The sequence below is a fragment of the Dipodomys merriami genome, unplaced genomic scaffold (genome assembly GCF_024711535.1).
Source record: "Dipodomys merriami isolate MVZ:Mamm:240054 unplaced genomic scaffold, mDipMer1.0.p SCAF_3, whole genome shotgun sequence".
NCBI lineage: Eukaryota > Metazoa > Chordata > Mammalia > Rodentia > Heteromyidae > Dipodomys > Dipodomys merriami.
Genome location: NW_027204492.1, coordinates 82,191,051 through 82,218,048, shown reverse-complemented (window position 1 = coordinate 82,218,048; position 26,998 = coordinate 82,191,051). Strand labels below are relative to the sequence as shown.

General features: G+C 39.6%; 1 protein-coding gene across 11 annotated transcripts in view; it reads right to left on the bottom strand.

Moving 5' to 3' along the window:
• The window catches only part of Phf8 (PHD finger protein 8), a 107,435-nt gene that overhangs the window by 21,105 nt on the left and 59,332 nt on the right, over positions 1–26,998 (bottom strand). For 10 of the 11 annotated variants that reach the window (XM_070040410.1, XM_070040404.1, XM_070040412.1 and 7 more), the window contains exons 11-18: positions 25,170–25,261; positions 22,777–22,866; positions 20,445–20,747; positions 19,618–19,721; positions 9,119–9,297; positions 8,720–8,805; positions 8,096–8,229; positions 6,478–6,788 (exon numbers count right to left, since the gene is read on the bottom strand). In XM_070040410.1, the coding sequence (XP_069896511.1) occupies positions 6,478–6,788; positions 8,096–8,229; positions 8,720–8,805; positions 9,119–9,297; positions 19,618–19,721; positions 20,445–20,747; positions 22,777–22,866; positions 25,170–25,261 (1,299 nt within the window). The remainder of the gene's footprint in view (positions 1–6,477; positions 6,789–8,095; positions 8,230–8,719; positions 8,806–9,118; positions 9,298–19,617; positions 19,722–20,444; positions 20,748–22,776; positions 22,867–25,169; positions 25,262–26,998) is intronic. The other variant, XM_070040413.1, reaches the window with a different exon arrangement.

The window sequence follows — 26,998 nt, the reverse complement described above, 5'->3', positions numbered from 1 at the left end:
TTTCTTAGTAGAAAAACAAAATGGAAGCTAGGCACCAGTTCCTCACACCTGTATTCCTAATCAGGAGGTCATGATCATAATTCCAAGCCAACTTAGACAGACAAACCCTTAAGAGTCTTATCTCCAATTAACCACCAAAAAGCTGGAAATGGAGCTGTTGCCCATGTCATAGAGCACTAGCCATAAATGAAAATGATAAGGGACAGCACCTAGGCACTGAGTTCAAGCCCCAGAACTAATACATAAATACAAACACTATATAAAAGACAGACAAAATAGTCTGTTTTGTCACTGTTCATACTCATAAGGTAAATAGAGGAATGATATACATGTTGTTCCAAAAGTTGCATTAGTTCAAAAGTAATCTTTCTTAACATTTGCTTTTTAAACCAATTAGTGGTAGATTTTCTCACAACCAGAGTGAAAGCCTTAGCAATATGTGATGATAGAAAGGAAAAAGAGTGCAAGCCTGTTTGTATAAAATTAAGTATGTGTGGAACAGGAGATTGGGGCTAAGAAGAATTTACAAGAACATTTCCCTCGGTGTTAAAATAGGAAAGGGGGTCTAAGAGTATAGCTCATTGGTAGAGCACTTGCTTAGCATGTGCAAGGCTGTGGATTTGATCTCCAGTACTACAAACAAATATAAAAAAAGATAGATGAAATCTGGCTCATGTTTTAGATTTTAGTTTGATGAAGCTGTCACCTTTTTCAGTAAATGCAATCATAAATCCACATCTGGAAAGGGAATGCCTGAGCCTAGGGTTTAATGCTAGAGAGGATTTGTTCTTTCCATAAAAATAATTTGTACATGTAAATCTTAATTTAAAAATCCTAATAGAATTGACAAGCTGCTTCCAAGCTGTGGAATGGAAAAAGCTCATCAACTGTCTGAACAGTCTGGAAAAAAATAAGAACAAGTAAAGCACTTTTTGTTAAGCTGCCTCTCCAGGGTTGCTGGACAAAGCAGGGAGGAGGAAGCAGAGGCTGAGTGAGCTGTTTGTTCTAAGAGGATTTCTTAAACCAGGTCCAGATGTCTTGGCTGCAAGTCATTGTGATTAGCTGATGAAGGTGGGCTGGGTGGCCAGGGGAACTTGGCATCTTCCTAATACCAATGATAGCTTAGCCCAGAGATGATAAAAGTTTACAGAACAACTGCATTCTACAGAGGGAATTTGCTCCATCACAATCAAAGCCTATCGTAACTCAACTATGGTATTGCTACAATAAACAGACAAGACTCTTTTTTTTCTTTTTTCTTGTCTGAAACTGAGATTTGAACTCCATACATGATGCTTTCACTCATTGGCTGGCATTCTACCAACTAAGCCACACCTCCAACCTCGATAAGACTGAGTTTTAAGGAAAACAATTTTATAAAAATAAATATAATATTAAAAAATCTAACTCAGGGCTTACCAGGTGGTAAAGCAATGTCAATAACATTTTATATATATTTACTTAATCCTCACACCAACCCATGGGCTCCCAACAGGGAGTTAACTTGTTTACTCAAAGCCACATAGCTAATAAGGCACAGATTTTAACTAAAATAGAACCACATATATTTAGTTTATGACAAAGGTGAACTTCAAACAAAGACGATAACGATAACCAAATCAACAAATGGTGCTGCATTGATTGCTCATATAGAGAAAAAGTTAGAGTTTTACTCCCAACAATTCACAAAACTTGACTCGAGAAAAAGAGCTAAATATTTAATTTGCAATCAGGTTTTAGATAGGAGGTATGAAAGGGAGTTCTTATCTAAAATATTAGATACAAAAATTATTTTTAAAAAAGGCTGAAAATGTGGTTTAGTGGTACAGTGTATGCATGAAGCCCTGGGTTCGATTCCTCAGTACCACATAAACAGAAAAACCCAGAACTGGTGCTGTGGCTCAAGTGGTATGGTGCTAGCCTTGAGCAAAAGAAGCTCAGGGTCCTGAGTTCAAGCCCCAGGACTGGCAAAAAAAAAAAAAAACTATAAAAATTACAAAGGTGCTGAGTATCAGTGGCTCACTGTTCAAAGCCAGCCTGGGTAGGAAAGTCCATGAGACTCTGATCTTGGATCTCCAATTAACCACCAGAGAACCAGAAGTGGTGCTGTGGCTCAAGTGGTAGAGCACTAGCCTTGAGCTGAAGAGCTGAGGAACAGTACCCAGGTACAGAGTTCAAGCCCCAGGACCAAAAAAAAAAAAAAAAAATTACAAAGGCTAGGTGCCAGTAGCGCACGCCTGTAATCCCAGCTACTCAGCAGACTGAGATCTGAGGATTGCAGTTCAAAGCCAGCAGGCAGGAAATTCTGTGAGACTCTATCTCTACTTAACCACCAAAAAAAAAAAAAGCCAGAAATGGAATGGGGATTCAAATGGTAGAGCACTAATCCTGAGCACAAAAGGTCATGGCTAGCACCTAGGCCCTAAATTCAAGCCCTAGTACCAGCTACAATTTTTTTTTTTTTTTGCTGGTCCAGGGGCTTGGATTCTGTCCTTGACCTTCTTTTGCCCAAGGCTAGCACTCTACCACTTAAGCCACACAGACACTTCTGGCTTTTTCTGTGATTCATTGGAGATAAGAGTCACATGGACTTTTCTGCCTGGGCTGGCTTCAAACCACAATACTCAGATCTCAGCCTCCCAAGTAGCTAGCATTGTAGGTGTGATCCACCGGCACCTGTCATTTTTCTTTTCTTTTTTTTTTTTTAAGGAAAATATTAACTTCTAAATGGTTTAAAAATTAACTCTTCACTTAAATCATATCCACTTCACATACAAGTCAGAAAAAAATACAAGGGCATAACTGGTTAATTGGGGGGGGGGGTTGTTATGTGCCTTGTATATGCTAGGAAAGCTCTCTGTCACTGAGCTTCAAAATCCTTTTCCTTTTGTTTACATTAGGGTTTGAAATCAGATCCTTGTGCTTGCAAATCAGGTGTTCTACCACTTGAAGCACTGTCAGCTACTTTTTCTTTGCATTGGTTATTTTTGAGATAGAGTCTCACTTTATGCTTAGGCTGGCCTGGATTGCAATCTTCCTATTTGTGCTATCCTTTGCTAATAGGAGAACAGGCATTGAATGCCTGTACCAGTTAGTGCCCAGTTAGTGGTTGAGATGGAAGTCTCAAGAAATTTATGCCTGGACTGTTCTCAAACCTCAATTCCTCCGGGCTGGTAAGGTGGCTCAGTGGTAGAGCGCTTGCCTTGCATGCCTGAGGCTCTGGGTTCAATTCCTCAGCACCACATAAGCAAAAAGAAAAAAGCCGGAAGTGGTGCTGTGGCTAGCCTTGAGCTGAAGAGCTGAGGGACAGCGCCCAGAGTTCAGGCCCCACGACTGGACCCCCCCCCAAAAAAACAAAACAAAAACCCCTCAATTCCTCCAATCTTGATTCTTAAATAGATAAAATCACAGACATGAGTCACTGTGCCTAGCAAAAATCTGATCTTCTACATGCTAAAATATAACAAAGAAAACAATTTTTTTTATTAATTAAGAGTAAAGGAAAGCATTGAAAGGGGCTGCCTGTGCTCTAGTTCTGGGGCAAGGATTAGTTGATGGTTTAATAAAGCACAAGGTGATCAAAGTGGACACAGAAGGGTGGGAAAAGGGGGAAAGATAAACAGGAGCAAATCATGGAAAATTGCAAGGAAGACAGCTAGAAGTTAGGATTTTACTATATGTGTTTTAAGACTCCACCAGAGGCTGTAAGAGGAATGAATAATTCAAGTAGGCCTGGGGTCATACACTTGCAATCCCAGCATTTAAGAACTCAAGGCATACCTTGCCCATGTAATTGTAACCCCTCTGTATGGTATTTTCACAATTAAAAAGAAGAAAAAGAACTCAAGGCAGTAAGTGGCACTGTGGCTCAAGTGGTAGAGCACTAGCCTTGAGCTGAAGAGCTGAAGGACAGGGCCCAGGCCCAGAGCTCAAGCCCCATGACTGACCAAAAAAAAAAAAAAAAGAACTCAAGGCAGAAAGACTCAGAGTTCAAAGCCAACTAGGGTATACAGCAAGTTCCAGGCCAGTCTAGAGTTCTCAAAAAAAAAAAAAAAAAAAAAAGGAGCGAGCAATAGATTAGACCTCCTGTTGTAAGTTAATCCCTCAACTATGATTCAGAAAAGAACATAGGAAGTGAGGTAAGGAGTCTTCCAGAAGACTTGGACACTTCAGTGATGAATGACTGGTAGCACTAGAATAAGAGTTGCCCTGTTCTTGCTTTTCCCCAGTGAAGCTTAACTATATGAAGGCCTGCATAAATATGAGACAAAAACTATATTATTGTCAACATATTCAGAACATATAAAAATGTGCTCCAACACTAAAGCCCTTGCTTTCTCGGCCAGGTTTTCATCCTTTTCTTTTTCTTTTTTGTCGGTGGTGGGGCCTGAATTCTGGGCCTAGGCACTGTCCCTCAGCTCTTCAGCTCAAGGCTAATGCTCTACCACTTGAGTGACAGCACCACTTCCGGCTATTTTTGCTTTTGTGGTGCTGAGGAATTGAACCCAGGGCCTCACCCATGCAAGGCAAGCACTATACCACTGAGCCACCTTCCCAGGCCCCAGGTTTTCATCCTATTTAACCATATGTATATATCTAACAGAGTACCTATAGATCAATTTTAAAATCCCAATAGAAAAATGAATGAGCTTGCCTAGAAAACCTAAGTCCCCAAGTTCCGCTACAATTTTTTTAAAGGTGAAAGAATATATAGGCAATTCATAAAAAAGGAATAAAGAAGAGATGGTAAATATGTAAAATAAACTAAAATACCTCTTGCTGTAAGATTTAAAAAGCTGACAAGTCAGACAGCAGTTGTATGCCTGAATCCCTAACTACTCAGGAGGTTGAGATCTGGAAAATCACAGACCGAAGCCATCCAGGGCAGAAAAGTCCATGAGACTCCAGCAAAAGGCTGGGCTAGAGGTGTGGCTAAAAGAGGTAGGTACCAATTGAGCAAGTAAGTCAAGTGAATGTGATACTCAAATTCTAGTGCTACCAAAAAAATGTGGATAATACTGTGTCACTGTGAGGAAACAGGTATTCTCATATACTGCTTATACATTTTCCCTTTAGGAGGAGATTTGGCATTTATCTTGTACATAACCTTCAACTCAGCAGGCCTATAAGCTTTAGAATGATATTAGCAAGCATTATGGGCCCTAGGGTTATGACAAGATTTTTCACTGAAGTATTTTGTTAGTAACAAACAACTGAGAAACAACCTAAAGTTAACCAGTAGGGAACAGTTAAGATACACATCAATGCTAAAGATGCTAGACAGCAAGTATATCTCTATTTATTGGTTAAGTACATCTCTATGTACTAATCTTGTAAGATATCCAAGCTACACCTATTAAAAATATTCACCTTGATGCTCATGCCTATAATTCAAGCTACTGAGATCTGAGGGTCATGGTTCAAAGCCAGCCCAGGCAGGTAAGTTTGTGAGCCTCTTATCTCCAATTAACCACCAAAAGCCATAAGTAGAGCTGTGGCTCAAGTGGCAGAGAGCTACCTTTGAGCAGAAAACCTCAGGGACAGCACCCAGGCTCAGAGTTCAACACCCAGGACCAGCACATACAAAAGAAATCCATCCATCCATCTGTACAAGTATGACATATCAAAAGAAAAGGTATACAGGAAACTGAGGAATTTTTGCTTTCTCGGGTTTAAATCTTGGTCAATATTGGTGTAATTTATGAAATACTAATAAATTTTCTTACATTATATAAAACAGAGCTTTATACTATTATATTCAAATCTTACCTTAAAAAGGATTAAATTTTTAGGACTCATTTTCTAGATGTAAAAGTCCTTTGAATGGTCAGTGCAGTTGTCCTTCAGTATCCAAGGGAAATTGCTTCCAGTACTCTTATCCCCAACCAAAATTTGTGGATACTAGTCTCTTATATAAAAAGGTATAATATTTGTATATAACCTATATTCATGATCTTATATACCTGGAATCATCTCTAGACCACATGCTATATCTAATACAAAATAAATTCTGTTACAATATGGTTTTGGTTAGGGGAAAATAACAAGTAAAAGTCTGTACATGTTCTGTACAGATATAACTTTTCCCAAATACGTGGAAAGCTGACTGTATACCTCTGCAGGGAGTTCTGGCTAACACAGAACATAAACAATACAGGAGATAGAAGTAAATAAGCAGGAGAGAAAGAGTTGCCAAATTAAGAATTAGATGTTACTAAAAACAGATGACAGCTCATTAAAGAGCTACTATTCTTGACATCTTCCCATAAGCAAGACTGTCAAGAGCTCTGTGAAAGCATAATCTCTAATTCATACATCAACCTGTGAAATATCCCCATTTTACAGAATAAGAAAAGATGGCTAAAAGAAACTATCAGGCTTAACGTTCATTACTGGCTGCTCTTTTCTGGGACTGGGGTTGAGATTGGGAGTCAGGGGATCCCTTCTAGCTGGCTGCTCATAATTAGCTGTCCTTACTATATTCTGCGTCCTTGAAGCATGCTCCCAAGCTGTCCTGTTCATCCAGACTGGCATTTTCCTCTTCCTCGCTCTCAGGTTTCCAGTATGCTGGCCGCTTGATGGGTCGTTTCCCTGGGACACGCTGGGAAGCTGGACTACTAGACACAGTGCCCAGACCACTACTGGAGCTTGCACTGCTTCGTTCCTGCCCCCCAGTCCACCAGGCCTGCAGGCTGGAGGTAGCTGGGGAAGACGATGAGGACTGCAGATTGGCCATGCACAACATGCCCTGGATAGCCTCCTGAGTGCTAGGCGAGGCTGGAGCCTCACTGTAAGGGACAGAGGAGAAATGCTGAAGGAGCTTCTGTAGTTAATGGGAAGAAACCAACCAGTTATCAGAACAGTGAGAAAGGGGAATAACAACAATAGGGACCAATGTGTAAGGAGAAAATCATCTAAGGTGGAAAACTAGAAATCAAGCTAACTGATCAAGAAGTAACAAAGACTGTTTTCAAGAAAAGCAGTCCTCCTTGCCAAAATGCTCTCTATAAACAGCAGAAAATGTGGCAAAAATAGGGGTTTCTCCTTTCTATTGATCCATGTGCACTCTCCTTAAAAAAACTTTATTAGTGTATTTCAATTTGTCTCACTTTGGAATTTCCATACATATGTATATTGTACTTTGATCATACTAACCCCATCTATTGTCCTTTTTCCTATTGTTCCTCCCTCAATTTTTTTCTTTTATGCTGGTCCTGAGGCTTGAACTCAGAGCCGGGGTACTGTCCCTGAGCTTTTGTGCTCAAGGTTAGTGCTCTACCCCATGAGCCATAGCTCTTCTTTTGGCTTTTTGGTGGTTAATTGGAGATAAAGAGTCTTACAGACTTTCCTGTCAGGGCTGTCTTTGAATCATAATTCTCAGATCTCAACCCTGAGTAGCTAGAATTACAGTTGTGAATCACCAGTACCTGACTCCTTCCCCAATTTTTAAACAGATTTTGTTGGGCTTCATTATACCATCTTCTTACATAGTTCTCTTTCTGACTCTTCTAGCTCCTCTTGCAACTACTAACACTCACTCCCTGCCAGATCTTAAATTTCTCAAGACAAGTTTCATGTCTACCTTATTCTTTCAGCCCAACTGTCTTAGATAATGCTTGGTCTGTTTACATGGCTCTCAGTAAGCCAAACTTGGTGGTGCACATCTGTAACATCAACACTAAAGAGCTGAGACAAGAGAACTTTGAGTTCAAGGACAGTCTGAGACATATAATGAGACCATGACTCAAAAAAACAGAAATAGGGCTGGGAAGGTGGCTCCCTGGTAGAGTGCTTGCCCCTCATGCATGAGGCTCTGGGTTCGATTCCTCAGCACCACATAAACAGAAAATGCCAGAAGTGGTGCTATGGCTCAAGTGGCAGAGCGCTCGCCTTGAGCTGAAGAGTTGAGGGACAGTGCCCAGGCCCAGAATTCAGGCCCCACCACCAAAAACAAACAAAAAAAAACAGAAATAAATACATAAATAAATAAAATTTAAAAATGGCTCAGTATCTGCTGATTGGCTTAGCCCTTTGCACAGAAGGAGTGTAGTGTTAAATACTAGCCTGTAAAAACAAAATGAAAGCCAATACTCACGTGAGGGCAGTATAGTCAGGTCCCCCCACCTGCCTGCTGGCCTTAAGTAGATCAAGAATTCCACCAGCTCCACTTCCATTCCCAAGCTTGCCTTCAACCCCTTCCACCATGTCCTCATCGGTTGTATAGTCTTCCTGTAGGTTAAAAAAAGCCTATCACCTCACTTGTTCAGGATTGATCTAGTAAATCTCCAAATTAAGACTGATAATATCTAGTATCTAGGTTGATAACTCCTAATATGTTCTGAGCACCAAGTATAGACAAAGTAGAAATCATAATAACCATTCTTTCATCTTAATCTTAATCTTTGTGATGTATTATACCTTCTATTCTACAGATAAATTCTATGTTGTTGAGATCTCAGCAAAGTGAATACTTTGTGTAAGGTCACACAATATTTCAAATCAGATATTTTTGTTTAATCATACTGCCTTAAAAATATTTCAACTATATTGTAATCTCCAATTTATATGCTGCACTGAACTTAGCATGCAACATTTTTTTATAGTATTTCAAAAACTGAATCCACAGAATCCCTTAGCTTTTTCCTCAACTATAACAACAATCTGTCTTCAATCTCCATGGTCAGAATGAACAGAAGACCATACACAGGCAGGATCCTACCTCAATGTCAAATTCAACTTCTCCTGGTTCACGAACCCGGTTGGGATCAGAGCAAGGCTTCGCACGGGGCAATTTCCGGGGAAATTCTAAAACACAATGGAATAGAATTATTATAAAGTTAAGATTAGCACCTAAGAATTATTATAAAGTTAAGACTAGCACCTAAGTGAAACCCTCAAGGGAAAGAAAGATTACAATTTTCTTGGAACTAATAACAACCAGCAACTTAGAGAAGTGAGGAATTAACTCAAAGATAAATCTTTAAAGCAAAGTAAACAACAGAATTCTCTATAGCCTGGTAAATCAAATATCAACAAACTCTAGTCTAAGGTCTTGAGTCTATGGAATGCAACAAAAAACAAATGTAAAATGGTCAGGGCAGAAAGAAGAGATACCCACTTGGTCTTAATATCAGGGCTGCCTTCTCCTTTCCCAGTCGCTCATCAATTTGCAGTTCATCATCTGAATCCAAGTCAAACTGATCTTCCATCACCTGTTCTGTCACCAACTTTGACTTGCCTGCCTTCTTTGCAATTTTGGCTCTACGAGACTTGGTTAAATTCTTTACTTTTTTGGTACTGGAGAAACAAACAGGGAGTACACAAAAAAGGTCATGTGAAATATAAAGATGACAGGGCTAGGAATGTAGCTCTTTGATAGAAAGCATGCTAGAAATGTACAAATTCCTAGGTGCAATCATGACTACCAAAAAAAAAAAAAAGTAAGATAGAAAACCTCCTCAAATTGCTCTATAAATTCATGCAATTCCTATCAAAATCTGCCCAGTTTTGAAAAATGATAGTAAAAAGTATATATCTGTATAAATATATACACACATATCTCAGTAAAGGAAAAACTTAAAGTAGCCAATATTGCTGTGAAAAAGAGCAAAGTCAAGAATTTGCTTCAAACTTCAAATCAAAACTTACTACATGCTGAAAAGGGAGGGAGGAAGGGTGAACAAATGTTAACTATGCTATTCAGTATACACTATGTGGAAAATGACATATGTAACTTGGGGGCAAGGATGGGAGGGGGAAACTGGGAGAAAATAAAGGGGTGATATTGTCCAAAATAAGCCATTAGCAGACTTATCAAATAGTAGCCCCTCTGTACAACACCTTAATAACAATAAACTTATTCTAAAAGGACTTACTATATAGCTATAGTAGTCAAGGTAATGTGATGCTGGTGAAAATAAATGGAACATAATTGTGAGTCCAGAATAAACTATTAAATTTGAGATAAAAATGATGCACAAGACAACTAGCAATCCACATGAAAAGAAATGAATGTGGACTTCAACCTCATATCATATATAAAAATTAACTCAAAATACATCATAAATCTAAGAATAAAGGCTAAACCTATAAAACTGCTAGACAAAATCAAAAGACAATTCCTCTCTGATCTGGGATTAAGTAACTTTATTGCTTCAAAAGAAACCATGAAGAAAATCCAGGCATGGTGGCATATACCTGTAATCTCAGCAGGAAACTGCTGAGCCAAGAGGACCTCGTTTATGGCCAGCCTGAACTACACCTATTTTAGAAACAGAAAGAAAAAGAAAGAAGAAAAAAGGAAAACGGGTAGGAAAGAGGGAGGAAGTAAAAAGTCAAGCTAAAGAAATGTTTGCAAATTATTTATCATTTGTACACAGAATATTTAAATGACTCTGAAAACTCAATTATAACAAGAGTCAATTTGCCAGGTGCTGAAGGCCCATGCCTGTAATCCTAGCTATTCAGGAGGCTGAGATGTGAGGATCACAGTTCAAAGGCAGCCCAGGCAGGAATGTCCGTGAGACTCTGATCTCCAATTAACCACCAGAAATCCAGAAGTGGAGCTGTGGTTCAAGTGGTAAAGCGCTCACCTTGAGCTGAAGTGCTCAGGGACAGTGCCCAGGCCCAAAAAGACAAAAAGAAAAGAAAGGAAACAAACAAGAAGATACTACTTTATACCCATCAGAATGACTATAATCAGAAAATAAAACAATAACAAAGCCAGGCATTGGTGGCTCACACCTAGCTATCCAGGAGGCTGTGATCTGAGGATCACAACTCCAAGCCAGCCTGGGCAGAAAAGTACATCAAAGAAACTCTTATCTCCAATAAACTACTCAGAAAAAACTGGAAGTAGTGTTGTGGTTCAAGTGGTAGAGTGCTACCCTTAAGAAAAAGAATGTCATGGCTGGGAAGGTGGCTCAGTGGTAAAGCGCTTGCCTTGCATGCTTGAGGCCCTGGGTTCGATTCTTCAGCACACATAAGCAAAAAAAACAAGCCAGAAGTAGTGCTGTGGCTCAAGTGGTAGAGCACTAGCCTTGAGCTGAAGAGCTGAGGGGCAGTGCCCAGGCTCAGAGTTCAGGCCCACAACCGGACCCAAAATAAAAACCAAAACAAGAAAAAGAATGTCAGGGACAGTGCCCAGCCCAAGTTCAAACCCTAGGACTAGCACAAAAAAATACAATAACAAGTGTTAGCCAAATATATGGAGAAACTCGTGATTGCTGGTAGAAATGTAAAATGGTAGAGACTTTGGAATGTTTACCAGTTTCTTAAAAAGCTACACATAGATCTAACAAGTTTACTCTATGTGAGGTCCAAAGATTTAAGTCCACATAAAAACCTGAATACAAATGCAAAGAGCATCATTATTCAAAAGAGCTCCAAAGTAGAACCAATCCAAGAAATTATGGAGTTGGAGGTGTGGCTCTGGTAGTAGAGTGCTAGCCCAAGCGTCAGATACTAAGTTCAAGTTCTGGCCTTAGGGGAAAAAAGTATAAATTACATTTTAATGTAGCATATTTGTGGAACAAGAGTGCATCACAGCTATAATCCTAACAAAAAAAGACTAGATATAGGGATGTGTGGCTCAAGTGCAGAGCGACAGACATAATGAAAAAAAATGGAGAGCAAAAAGCCTTAAAATCAAGCCACTGTACTACCAAAATGAATGAATAAATGAAAAATGTTGCACATCTATAAAATATATAATAAAATCACCAGATAATGATACATGCTTTATTATAGATGAATTGCAAAATCATTATCTGCTAAGTTAAAGAAGTCAAACAAAAAAAGACCACAGATACTCCATTTGTATGAAATTTCTAGAAAAACAAATATAGAGACAAAAAGTAGGTTAGTGATTGCTTAAAGCTAGGATGTGAATGGGTATAAAACGAACATTAACAGACCTTTTGGGGTAAAAGAAGTGGTCTAAAATTGGATTGTAATAATGGTTACAAAAATCCTGTAGATTTATTAATTTTGTAAAATGTAAATTAGAGTTACATGAGATCATGCATTAAATCTTAAAAAGTTGATTTCAATAGATGAATGGATCCAAAAATTGTGGTATCTATACACAATGGAATATTATGCAGCCATCAGAAAGGACAAAATAATGGCATTTGCAGGGAAATGGATGGAGCTAGAAGAAATCATGTTGAGCGAGGTAAGCCAAGAGCAGAGACAAACGGCACATGGTCTCCCTGGTAAGTGGATGTTAAATCCAAAATGTAAGGTGATATGACAAAATTAACAAGACTTAAGAAACAAAGGACTTCCACTCATCTGGTCGAATCACTACTAAATTAACCCCATGCTGCTGATCACATATATGGTATAAATGTGCACACTGGAGGGAAACCAGGAGGACGACACAGAACTAGAGGGAATCAGGGAAAAACATACAAAAGCGGGACCCATCAGCTGCACTGGACATTGATCAAATTGAACTAAGCAACTCAATGGCAGCGATGGGAGGGAGGGAACAAGTGGGAAAGAGGGAACAGCTAATGCTATGCAAAACAAAAGAAATGTACATATCACCCAATGTGGAAGAAATAACTGTATTGCAAAGCTCATAGAACTCATAAATGTTATAGACCATGATAGACAATTTGCCCCATGAAAATCAGAATGTGTTTGTGACTTTAACTAAGCCTCACTATCCCACAATACTGTGCAATTTGGGAAATTATATAACCACTTAATCACAACAAAAAATTTGAAAAAAAAGTTGATTTCATAGAAGTTCAGTAAGAATAGAATAATGGTTACCAGGTTGAGGAGAATAGGAAGAAGCAGGGAAGGTCAGAATAAATTCTGGGGCTTCTGTGGAATAGTAAGGTGACTATAATTAACAATGATACATTATATGAAGAACTTGAATGTATTCACTATAAAAAATAATTACTGGGCTGGGAAAGTGGCTCAGTGGTAGAGTGCTTGCCTTGCATGCATAAGGCCCTGGGTTCAATTCCTCAGCACCACATAAACAGAAAAAGCTGGAAGTGGCACTGTGGCTCAAATGGTAGAGCACTAGCCTTGAGCTGAAGAGCTGAAGGACAGTGCCCAGGCCCAGAGTTCAGGCCCTATGACCAGCAAAAAACAAAACAAAACAAAACAAACCTAATTGATTTACTGTCCAGTATCTTATAAACCAAACATTACACTATCTGATAAATATGCACAAATATTAAGTATAAAAATATACATTTACAAATGAAAAATAATTCAAAAGTAAAGTATAATCCTATTACACATGCTAAACAATATAAAACAGTTAAAAGTTTTTAGTAAATTAGTACATTTATATACATGTAACAAATAGACTTTTTGTTGAAATTGTCTTTTGGTAAATAGGCTGTTGTTAAATTGGCCTGTTTTCTACCTCATGGGGTTGTTGGGAGGATTAACTGTACAAATGCAGATCTTAACACATCAAAAATGCCCAATGGTAGCTAATAGTATAGTTAAGTTGTCTAGGTCTCAGTTTTCACAAGTAACATTAAGATAAATCACAATATATTGAAGCTATATTGAAGGTTGTTGTGAGGACTAAATAACATATATAAATGGCTAAGATAGGAGTTTGGCACAGAAAACGATGTTCAATAAAACATAGCTATTTATACTTTGATCTTTTATTAACTTATACTTATGAAAAACCATAAACATACACACAAATATAAATATATAATGAACTTGCAGGTCACTCAGCTTTCACACAAGCAAAATCATTTTATCTACATTTTACTTGTTACAAACCATTGAATTTGGAAAAAAGCTCACATATATAATCTGTAAATATTTATATACCTTGACTCTCTAGAATCAAGTGATTCTATTTATGAAAGCTGTAGCAGAGAACAGGAACAGCACAGGGGGGAAAACATTGGGGAAAGGGAGATAACTCATTGCATCCTCAGTAACCATTGTAAACTGAGAACTCTCTGGACTGGAATGGTAGAGGATAAGCAATAAGAAAGCAAGTCAAGCAAGCAAAAGGTTCTGAATTCAGGCCCCTGAACTGGCAAAGTAAAAAAACAAAAAAACAAAAAAACTCAATTTTCTCCTCTCCAAGAGATCTCTACTAGGTGTTCTAAAAAAAAAAAACAATAATTCCATTCTCTTTCAACTTAATCTTTAGCAACTGGTTTCTTGAAAACCAAGAATACCTCTGCTGCTTTTTGAGTCTGCCCTATTTTTACTATGTTACCTTATTTTCAAGTCAGATGGACCTACGACACTCACACTTGTGATTGGAAGAGAACCTTTTGCAACCAACAGACTATTAAGGTATTCTTTTTTTTTTTTTTTTTGGTCGGTCGTGGGGCTTGAACTCTGGGCCTGGGCGCTGTCCCTCAGCTCTTCAGCTCAAGGCGAGCGCTCTACCACTTGAGCTACAGTGCCACTTCCGGTTTTCTGGTGGTTTATTGGAGATAGGAGTCTCACGGTCTCTCCTGCCCGGGCTGGCTTTGAACCGCGATCCTCAGATCTCAGCCTCCTGAGTAGCTAGGATTACAGGCGTGAGCCACCAGCGCCCGGCCTATTAAGGTATTCTTATATTTGGCTTTTGATGGCTGCTGTTTAGCATTTTGAGTGTACAGATGATAACCCTTACTGCCTTTTTCTGCCTATCTCCCAGATATTCCAGGGTTTACTGTTGACCTACTTAGCTTAAGACCATCATCACCTTTATCTTTATCAAAAGGTTTATAAGGGCAACCATTTATTGATCATATACAATGTGTGAAAAGAACTTCACAGTGCTAGGCACTGGTGGCTGAATTCTAGCTACTCAGGAGGCTGAGATCTGAGAATCATGGTACAAAAAGGCAGTCCAGGCACAAAAGTCTATGAGATTCTTACTTCTAATTAACCACCAGAAAACCAAAAGTGGAGCTGTGGCTTATAGTGGTAGAGCACTAGCCTTGAGCAAAAGATCACAGGGACAGAGCACACAAGCCCTGAATTCAAGCCCCATGGCCAACAAACAAACAAACAAACAAACAAAAATTTACACATATCTCATTTAACCAAACAATCCTAAGGTAAATTTCATTTATAAAATAACAATGATGCCCATGTAATTATAACTCCTCTGTACAGTATTCTCACAATAATAAATAAATAAATAAATAAATAAATAAATAAATAAATAAATAAAAATAAATATGCAAAGTACATGGTCCAAGCTAAAAAAAATAACAATGATGTTGAAGTACAGATGAGTCAATTAACTTGTCAAAGTGACATGAAAAGCTGGGTGCTGGTAGCTCACACCTATTGGCCTAAGCTAGTAAGGAGACTGAAATCTGAGGATCACAGTTCAAAGTCAGCACAGGCAACAAAGTCCATGAGACTCATCTCTCAAGTTCATTATGGCACTGTGACTCCATGGGGAAAACCACTAGCATTGAGCACAAAAGTTCAGGGAAAAGTGCCCATGCCCTGAGTTCAAGCCCCATGACTGGCACAAAAAAAAAGTTACATGAATACATCAGAGTTGAGATTCAAATTCAGAACTGGCTGATTACCAGGACTGTAATTATTTCTTGTCCAGTACTGGGGCTTGAACACAGGGCCTGGGCACTGTCCCTTAGCTTCTTTTGCCCAAGGCTAGCAGTATACCACATAAACCACAGCACCACTTCGGTCTTTTTCTATTTATGTGTTACTGAGGAATTGAACCCAGGGCAATATGCATGCTTGGCAAGCACTCTACCATACCCAACCCCTCAAGACTATAATTTTTTGTTGTAACAACTTTTATCTTTTTAGAAAATGTTCTTTAAAAATTATTTTCTAAAGCTAAGCATGAGTGGTTATGTCTATAATCCTAGCTACTCAGGAGGCTGAGCTCTGGAGGATCACGGTTTGATGCAAGAAAAGCATGTGAGGCTTCATCTCTAAAATACCAACAAAAAGCAGAGCTGGAGGTGTGGTTCAAGCTTACAGTGACAGCCTAGCAAAGTCTGAGACACTAAATTAAAACTCTGTACCATAAAAATAATGACTTAGCAGGGCACCAGTGGCTCATGCCTGTAATCCTAGCTACTCAGGAGGCTGAGATCTGAGGATCATGGTTCAAAGCCAGCCTGGGCAGGAAAGTTCATGAGACTCTTATCTCCAATAAACCACTAGAAAACCAGAAGCGTTGGGCTGGAAAGGTGGTTCAGTGGTAGAGCTCTTGCCTTGCATGCATGAGGCCCTGGGTTCAATTCCTCAACACCACATAAGCAAAAAAAAAAAAAAAAAGAAAAAAAAGAAAGAAAAGAAGAAGAAAAAAAGCCGGAAGTGGCGCTGTGGCTCAAGTGGTAGAGCGCTAGCCTTGAGCTGAAGAGCTGAGGGACGGCACCCAGGCCCAGAGTTCAGGTCCCACGACTGGACCCCCCCCCAAAAAATTTTTTTCACTTTAATAGCATTTGCATTTTCTATAATGAGTATATATATTTACTTAAAATAATTTCTTTGTGTGTATGCCAATGGTAAGGCTTAGGGCTTGGGCACTGTCACTGAAACTTTTGTGCTCAAGGCTGGTGATCTCCCACTTGAGCCACAGCGCCACTTCCGGCTTTTTTCTTTTTGCTTATGTGGTGCTGAGGAATCGAACCCAGGGCCTCAGGCATGTAAGGCAAGCGCTCTACCACTGAGCCACCTTCCCAGCCCTAAAGTGAAAATTTTTTATCACTTTCCTTTATCCTACTTTCCAAAGATAGTCGCTGTTAAAATTTTTCTGTGAATAGTATAAAATGTTAATATACTTACTTGCTTGAATGCATATAAATATTTTTAGAAAAAGTCAATGAAATTCATTGTCTATGGGGAAAAATAGGGAAGAGATGGAAACAGAATTTTTGTTACTATGTGCTCTTGAAAGAGTTTAAAAAATTTTTAATTTTGTATACACTTCTAAAAATTAAGAACAGAAATAAAGTCTACATAGTGCTCTAATGCATATGTATGTAAATATTCCTTTTGAAAAGATAAGTATGGAATTATTTCTATATACTAGTTTGTAACCTCATTTTTTGACTTAAGAATATAGCTTGGGGCTGGGCGCTGGTGGCTCACGCCTGTAATCCTCAACCTCCTGAGATCTGAGAATCATGGTTCAAAGCCAGCCTGGGCAGGAAAGTCCATGAGATTCATCTCCAATTAACCACCAGAAAACCAGAAGTGGCACTGTGGCTGAAGTTGTAGAGTGCTAGCCTTGAGCTGAAGAGCTGAGGGAAAGCACCCAGGCGCAGAGTTCAAGACCCACGACAGAAAAGGTAGGTAGGTAGGTAGGTAGGTAGGTAGGTAGGTAGGTAGGTAGGTAGGTAGGTAGGTAGGTAGGTAGGTAGGAAGGAAGGAAGGAAGGAGGCAGGCACGCAGGCAGGCAGGCAGGCAGGCAGGCAACTTGGAACCTGGTACTGGTGGCTCATGCCTATAATCCTAGCTACAGACGGTTAAGGCCTGAGTACTGCAGTTCAATGTCAGCCTGGGCTGGAAAGTCTGTGAGACTTATCTCCAATTAACTACCAAAAAAGCCAGAGTGGAGCTGTGGCTCAAGTGGTAAAGCACTAGCCTTGAGGAAAAAAAAATCTCAGGAACAATACCAAGGCCTTGAGTTTAAGACCCAGGACCAGCACAGGGGGAAACAGTGTATCTTGGAAGCAAATGTTGTTGACTCACATCTGAAATCCTACCTGAGAGATTGTAATAGAAAGGATTGTGGTGTGCATATGTCTTGGCTACAATGGTTAGACTAAAGTAAGTCTAGGATTGAAGTTCAGAAGTGAACTACCAGGAAATAAGACTCTATTTCAAAATAGTCAATGCAAAATAAAAATGCTCAGAGGTAGCATGTCTTCCTACCAACTACAAGGCAGTTCAAACTCCTGTGCTCTACCACCATCCCACAAAATGAATCCAGCCTGAGCTGGGTATGGTTGTGTATGCATGTAATCACAGTCACAGTTCCAGGGGCAGCCCAAACAAAAATGCTAACACGATCACATCTCAACCACCACACCGGCATGGTGGCAGAAACTTACAATTCCAAGCATTTGTAGGACAGTCATCTGAGGCAATAAAAACACAAAACCTAAAGCAAATACGTAAAGCAAAAAATGGCTAGGGGTATGGCTGAAGAAAAAGGGCATTTACCTAATAAGAGCAAGGTACAAGTAAAAATAAATTACACACAAGTATGTGTATATATATATACATACATGTGTGTAATTTTTGTATTATATATGTACATGCATATATGTATATCAGTATAGATCAAAGTTATCACTGATCAGTTTATAACAATGATAGGAGTTTATGTCAGACACAAGACACATGTGTAAGACACTGGGTTCAATTTCTAGAACTGCAAAATACAAAAAAGAATCTAAGGACTGCATATTGTTCTTGTTGTCTTTTTGTTATGATTTAACATATATAACATTAAAAATACTGGGGCTGGGAAGGTGGCTCAGTGGTAGAGCGCTTGCCTTGCATGCATGAGGCCCTGGGTTCGATTCCTCAGCACCACATAAGAAAAAAGAAAAAAGCCTGAAGTGGCGCTGTGGCTCAAGTGGTAGAGTGCTAGCCTTGAGCTGAAGAGCTGAGGGACAGCGCCCAGGCCCAGAGTTCAGGCCCCACAACTGGACCCAAAAAAAAAAATTAAAAATACTAACATGAAGGGGGAAATAAAGAATCTGTCTTGCTGGGCACCAGTAGCTCATTCCTATAATCCTAGCTACTCAGGTGGCTGAGATTTGAGTATCACGATTCAAAGCCAGCCTGGGCAGGAAAGTCCGTGAAACTCTTATTTCCAAAAAAACACTCAGAAAACTGGAAGTGGTGCTGTGGCTCAAGTGGTAGAGCTCTAGCCTTGAGCCAAAGAGCTGAGGAACAGCACCCAGAGTTCAAGCCCCATGACCAAAAAAAAAAATCTGTCTTTGAAGCCAAGCATAATGGTGCATGCTTGTAGTGCCAACTAGTCAGGAGGCTGAAATAGAGGCATCTTGAGCCAAGGAGTTCAAGGCCATCCTGGATAATATAACAAACCTCATCTCAAAGAAAAAAATATGTATTTTAGACTCTTTCTGTGCCAACAGATATTTAAACTGATCCATTCTATTTAACAGGTACATGGTATTGAATTCTAAAGATGTATCATAATTTAATCTCTAGTGATAAAAATTTGGATCATTCAAATGACTTACTATTACAATGATGCAATAAGAACTGAACATTTCTCTTACATATCTGTGCTAAAATTTATGTAAAATAAATTTGTAAGCAATAAATCCCAGTCAAAAGGTATAACAAAAACTGTTCCTAACCAATGTACTACGCAACTGTATCTCCTCCAATTGTTGTGCCTCATTGACTTGCTTAAATTCTAGCAATTACACAAGATCTTTCTCACCAATGCCAATTAGATTCCAGACCTCTTTTCTACCACCCGCCATGATTCTAATTCAGAATTGACATCTAATACTATTGTCCTAAGTACAGCACCTCACCTAACCACATCCCAACACCTAGCTCCCAGTTCCATGCCCAATTTTAGTGGCACACTGCCACTGACGATCCCTGTTATCTTTGTGCTTCATCTTTCCACCTTACCTGCCATTAGCCATTAACAGGGACAGCGGGTTCTCAGTCCCTTCAACATCGATATCTGGTGAGTCATCATCTGAGTCATTCAAGCAGGCACCAGTGATGTTCAACTGTGGAAGGAGGAGGCTCAGTTGTCACCAGTCTGGGACTTCCAGGTCAATCAAGAACGCCAGTTACCTCTCATTTTACTGCAAAACTGTCAAAAGCCCCTGATCATACTTCCCTTACAATTTCTACCCCCAACAAACATAGGAGCTGGAGGTTGAGAACATATGGCTGCCTCAGGGGAAACTTATCTTGTGAAACATGCTCTCTAAGTAAAGGAGAGGCATCATCATTATATGCCCATAGAAGGGACAAGAATCAAGGTAGAGACTTGGTGGTGGGGTGGCTTTTCTTTTAAGGATCTGTTTAAGACTCTAATCTTTCAAGCCTCATTCCTATCCTAACATGTCAAAAGTCAGCTCAAGTGTTATGTAATTCAGAAGAGCTCCTGATCATCTCCCTTACTCAGAAAGAATCAATCCCCTGTGTCTCAGGGTTCCACACATACCCTTGATTGTGGCACCCACAACACTTCACTGCATTTATTTGTTGTTATTCCTATCTTTCTCACTAGCCTATCAGCCTCTTGAGTTAACATTCACAGCACCTATCACAGTGCCCAGCATAGAAAAGGTCTCAATAAATGCCTGTTAAATGAGTGGGACTGGTAGCCAAATACCAGGGGCCCTAAGGGAGGTAGGAACAGGACAGGGTAGCCTGCCCTTTTGAAACTTTGCTCTTCCAAGGGACCCAAAAGGATTGGGCTGAACTCATTGGCCAGCACCCACCTTTGCTTTCTGGGAAGAGCCTGTCTTCAGTGACTGATGATTGTATGGGTCCATGAGATTATAGCTCAACTGACCAGCAGGCCCCAAGGCTGAACTCTCCTTGCCCTTTCGCTCTGCCTTCTTGAAGATTTCCTTGGGCTTCAGGCCTTTCTTCTTTGAACCACCTTTGGAAGGCAGTGACAGCCTGGACATGGATACTGATGTGGAATGGGCTGGCCTGGTTAAGGGAATGGAGCCAGCTGGGAAGATCCTCTGCAGCTCAAAGATATTTTTCGTCTTCCCAACGTTCTGTTGGAAGATATCCTACAAGAATGGTAGTACACGAGGGGGTTAGAGCTTAACTCAAGAGTTCCCTCTATGCTAAGAGCAGAGGTCTGTTCCCAGAAGTGGCATTACTGCCATGTAAGTAGCTCATATAGATGCTCCACAAATGCACACTCCAATCTTTTCACAGTGAGTCATCAAGAATTTACTGGATGGCTTTTCTTTACCCAGCCATTGATAAGTAAGGAGAAGATGAGCAAAGGAAGACACTGCTGTCAAACTGGAGAGAAAAGACAGCACTGGTGGTTTGCACCTGTAATCCTACTCAGGAGGCTGAGATCTGAGGATTATAGTTTGAATCCAGCCTGGGCAGGAAAATCCATGGGACTCATCTCCAATTAACCACTCAAAAAGGCCAGAAGTGGAGCTGTAGCTCAAGTTGTAGAGTGCTAGCTTTGAGCAAAAACACTCAAGGACAGTACCCAGGCACTGAGTTTAAGCCCCAGCACCAAGGAAAAAAAATTGGAAAGACTCCTAAGACTAGCTGACATAAAATAGAAAATAAGCACTAGACTGCATGGTACAAATTCTGACTACAGGATTTGAGAGTGGAGAGGTTTTAGTACTAATGTTGCTACTAGCTAGCTCAGAAAAGTTATCTGACCACTCTGAGCTTGTTTGCTCAAATGTAAAATTGAATATCTAGACTGGAAAGGTAGTTTTCAAAGATGTTCTGCGCAGCTTCTTGGACAAAGCCTTGGGAATTAAAGGTATATGGGAAGGCAGATGAGAGGAATGAGTGGAACCCCAGGCCTTCCACCTTCATCCTATTCAAAGTAGCTTGGCTTGATTTGTTTTGTAAGTTAGGCTTCGATATAAGATCTTATTTGAAAAGAACTCCATTGTTTTAAAACGTCTGAAAGCAAATGGACCAGATATGTTCTATCTCTAAGTTCTCTTCTAATCAGCCCAAAGGTATGGGTGTGTAAGACTGAAAAGCAGGAAAAAGATAAGCCATAAACTAAATTTTGAAGGACCTTAACAGTTGGAATGGAGGAAAATGAAGTGGCGGGGGGGGGGAGGGGGGGGACACTGGAAGCTATGGTGTAGACAGTGAAACATACTGCATGAAGTGAAGCTAGAAGCCCATCTTGCAGCTTACTTGATTAGCCTTCAGCGGATGTAAACCCCTGGGCAATAAAGAACTTTACAGGTCCTGAGTTTAAAAGTTTAAACATTCTCAAGTCTAATTCTCCTCTGGTGCCTCTGCTACTTTACCAGCCCACGCTGATTTCTTATTTTGCTAAAAATGGCTATTAATGTTATCTCACATTTATTGAGTAATTACTCTGCCAGGCACTGTTCCAGGGGCTCTACATATATTAACCCTTAATCTTACCAAATGTCTGAAATGTTGATAAAGTTGGCCCCCACTTTGCAGATGAGGAAATTGAGGCTCTGAAAGGTTTTCAAGTGAAAGAGCAGGACCCAGAACCCAGGTTTCTGAGTCTCTTACCACTATATCTTACTGCCTTCCTGTTGAGACAGGGCTTTGTAATCATCTTCAATGTGAGAGAACTGTCATTTTTGTAGAATGCAGAGACTGAGTCAAAATATCAGTAACAACAACTGTAATTACTATCACTACCCACCACCACCATCAAAATTTATTGACCAACTACTATGTGCCAAGTACTATACTTTATACTCCAGCTCCATTGCTTTATTTAATCCTTTTAACAACTTTGAGCAGGTACCATTAGTCTCATTTTAGAGATGATCAAAATATAACATGAAAGGTTAATTTTGTTCAGAGTTCTTTACAAAATTTTGAGTTCTTAGTGGGGAAACATGGTACCATTTATGTATTCTGAAAATCTACTCCAATGTATGGCACACACTTACAGAATGTAATTATTATTTGAATTAATCACTAAAGGAATGAGGAAGGTTATTGGTAGGGTCTTCCCAACCCTTGCTCTGGGCTCTATGCCAACTAAAAAGGGCTGATCTGACACACAGGCCTCATGCCCTTCCCAAATGCCTTCCCTCCTCCCATGCTTCTTACTTCAACCAGGCGGATCTCCCTAGCCAGATCTTTAATGAGCTGTATGGTCCGTACTGTCTCCGGGATCTCATCCTCATGGTCTGGCAGAGCCTGTTAAAAAGCAGTATAAGAAATAGAAGCACACAACTGACTTTGACAAACTAATAAACTAAGGGTAATCCTTCCCACAGATGTTCCTGGATATCCATGAGCAAACAAACAAAAAATACACAAATAAAAAAAAACACCCACAAATCTATTTTTTAAAATACACACACACACACACACACACACACACACACACACACACACACACACACACACACACACACACACACACACACACACACACACACACACACACACACACACACACACAGAGATCAGATATAAATATAAAACCTAAAACTATAAACTTTTTAGAACGAAGTAGAAAATCTTTGTGATTTTTGATACAGGATACAAAGATACATGAGCCCAAAAATAAACCAAAAAATGATAAACCAGACTTACCACAGATAAACTTATTTCTGAAAAACCTCTGCTTTTACACAAGCCACAGATTAAGAAAAAAATATGTACAAAACATACATCCTATAAAGGACAGTATATTATGAGATGTGTGAGGAACTCAGTTACAGACTCAGGTCACACACTTCATGAAGTCAAGGACTGCAGGAAGCTCAATGGGGACAAGCCAGCTACTCCACTTGTGAGAACAGCTATAGGATAACAGTTAACTTGATAAAACCAGGGGAGGTATCTGCTACTTGTGCTTTTTCTGTTTTTGAGCCACACCACTAGTACATTTTTGCTTATTTTTTAGACAGAGTGTTGTTCTTTTTGCCTGGACTGATGTGAAATGCAATCTTTCCAACTACTCCTCCCATACACTTGGCTTATTTGTTGAGATTGAACCTCACTTAACTTTTTGCCTGGGCTGATCTCAAACCATGATCCTCCCAATCTCTGCCTCCTTTGGGATTAGAGGTGTGCACCACCACACCCAACCAAATGAAATTTTTATTTCCTTACTATTTACATATGAGGTAGCATACACAGACAAAATTCTACACCATTACTTGAGAAATTCTAGAATCTTTCCAAATTAATACATGGGAGTGCTTTCTTATTCTCTTTATAATTTAGTATTCATTTGTATAGATGAAGACAGGTACATTTATAAAAGGCCATTTTGGTAGTACACATCAAGAACTACGTTTTTTTCATATACTTTGATCTTCCAGAAATCTATCTTGAAGGAATAATGAAGAGATGACATTTACCGTAGTATTCTCCATAACTACATTCCTCCAAATAAATATTAAGGAGGGAATGATAAGCAAGTAATTAAGTAAAGACGGCACATACTTGCAAAGGAATATCATGTAACTATTAAAAGTTTATGGAGAATTTTGTTGACAGGAAATTAAAGATATGTCAATACATTTAGATACATAAAATATATTGGGAAATATGAACTTTATTTTTTAAATGTACATGAGAGCTGAGGTGTAAGTCAGTGATAAAATAGTTGCCTAGCATGCACAAGGTCCTGGTTTCATCCCCAGCATTACATAAGAACAATAAACCAGAAAGTGCCAGATGTGGGGGGATTCATACCTATAATCTCTGCTTAGGAGATGGGAAGACTGCAATTGGAGGATAATCCAGGCAAAATATTAGCAAGATCTCATCTCAGCAAAAAGACTGATTATGGAGGGACATGCCTATAAACCCAGTTACATAAGCTACATAATCTGAGGACAGCCTACTCAAAACATGACTCTATCCCCAAAATAAAATCAAAATGAGGTAGGGTCATGAATCAAGTATAAGAGTGTTTATCTAATAAGCACAAAACCTTTCATTCAATCCCCTACATCAACACCATTTTTTGTGAGTGCCAGACTGGGACCTGAACTCAGGCACTGTCCCTGAGCTTCTATGGCTCAAGGCTAGCACTCTACCATTTGAGCCACAGCATCACTTATAGCCTTTTCTGAGGAGATAAGAGTCTTACAGACTTTCCTGCCAGGGCTGGCTTCAAACAGTGATCCTCAGATCTCAGGCTCCTGAGTAACTAGGATTACAGGAGTGAGCCAACAGCAACCAGCTCCATTTAAAAAAAAAAAAAAAGACCAGAAGAAAATATATCCAATAATGGTAGTGGCCTCTGATAGTTAAAATTAATAATGATGTTTTTCCTTCTTTATATTCTTTTACATTTTCCTAATTCTCAAGAGCATTACTTCTTAGAATCAAAAAGGTTTTTATTAAAAGCATAATCCAATGACTTTTAGGCCAGTCTTCTACTGTAACCAGTCTCAAGCCTCTCTGATCTCTTCTGTCTCTCCAAAGCAGTTCTAATGGAGGGCAGAAATCTGCGGAGGTTCAGAAATAAGCATATTTACTTCTTTCTTTGTCCAGGCTCTAAAGGCCACATTCAGGGCTTTACCACCATGGACCAGGTAGGAGGCAGGGTGTCTCCTATTCTCACGCAAGCCTAAAGAGGAAAAGAAGAAAGCGGAGTGTCAATGAAGAAATACCGGAAATGAAGAACTTGTAACCTCTGTCAGGCAACCAGAAAAAGTGCTCAAGGTTTTGAGAACAATTCCAAATCTCAGTTATTTCAGTAGTAGTGAGAAACTACTACAAGCTGTGTGCTGGTGGCTCACATCTGTAATCCTAACTACTCAGGAGGCTGAGATCTGGGGATCATGTTTCCAAGCCAGCCTGGGAAGAAGCTGTGAGACTCTTATCTCCAATTAACCACCAAAAAGCCAGAGTGGAGCTGTGGTTCAAATGGCAGAATGCTAGCATCGAGAAAAAAAGATAAGCATTAGTGGCTCATGCCTATAATCCTAGCTACTCAGGAGGCTGAGATCTGAGGATCATAGTTCAAATCCAGCCCATACAGGAGAGAAGCTTATCTCCAAGTAACCACCAAAAAGGGCAGAAACTGTGGCTCAAGTAGTAGAGTGCTATCCTTAAGTAAAAGACGCTCAGGGACAGTGCCCGGGCTCTGAGTTCAAGTCCCAGTACTAGCACACACGTGCACACACATATACATGCATGCATGCATACATACATACATACACACACACATACACACACACCATAAGGAAACTACTACAATACTAAGACTTGGTATATATTATCTTCTTTAATTCTTATATCTACCCTATAAGACAGGTATTATTATCTTCATTTCATAGTTCAAGAACTAAGTCAGAGAGAAAACACACTTGACCAAGGCTATACACTAAAGCACAGAGTGAATTTATATCCATTTGGGTCTGAGCTCCCTTCTACAAGAAAGAGGCTCCTTATATTACTCTGCCTCTAGGTTTCAAAAGGACAGCAAAGATCATGAACACTACTTACCCAGATTTGAAGGGCCATTAATATACATGATGGACTGGCTATGTTCTATACCTTGCTTCACAGGTATGCTATTATAAACAACTGGATTTAGGCTCCATAAAGAATTTTTGACTGAACAAATCTGTTCAGAACAGGATGGCAAGTAGCCATCTAGTCTTTGAACACTTATATGACAAGGTGTCAGAACAAGGGCTTGAGGAATCGAGAAGAGACTATGCTCACTGGTCTGAGGTCTTTTGAAATCCTAAAATATTGATTCCTTCTGGCCAAATCTCCTTGAGGACTCAATCTTGGTTCAAGCAGGGGGATCCACTTTATTTCAGAGCAAATCAATTAAGTAAATTGGCTTGCCTTTGGGCTAATGCCCAAGAATCTATATAATGTGTCCCAGCCTTATGCCCTTGGGAGGCATATCCAGAACACTTTCAAACTAATTCTTGACCTTAACTGGCAAGAAATAGGAATAATTTCACTGTGATCTAATTTTCTCAGTCACCTTTGCTAAACAAAAAGGTTTTTATCTATGCTCTGTTGAATAAAAAAGCAAATCCAAAAAATAAATAAATAACAGGGCCAAGCACCAGTGGCTCACGCCTGTAATCCTAGCTACTTGGGAGGCTGAGATCTGAGGATCATAGTTCAAAGGCAGCCTGTGCAGGAAAGTTCGTGAAACTCACCAATAAGCCACCAAAAAAACTGGAAGTGACCCTGTGGCTCAAGTGGTAGAGCACTCACCTAGATCTGAAGAGCTAAAGGACAGCACCCAGACCCCAGAGTTCAAGCCTCACAACCGATATAAATAAGTAAATAAATAAATAAACAAATAACAGGCCGTATGATTCCACTTATAAAACAT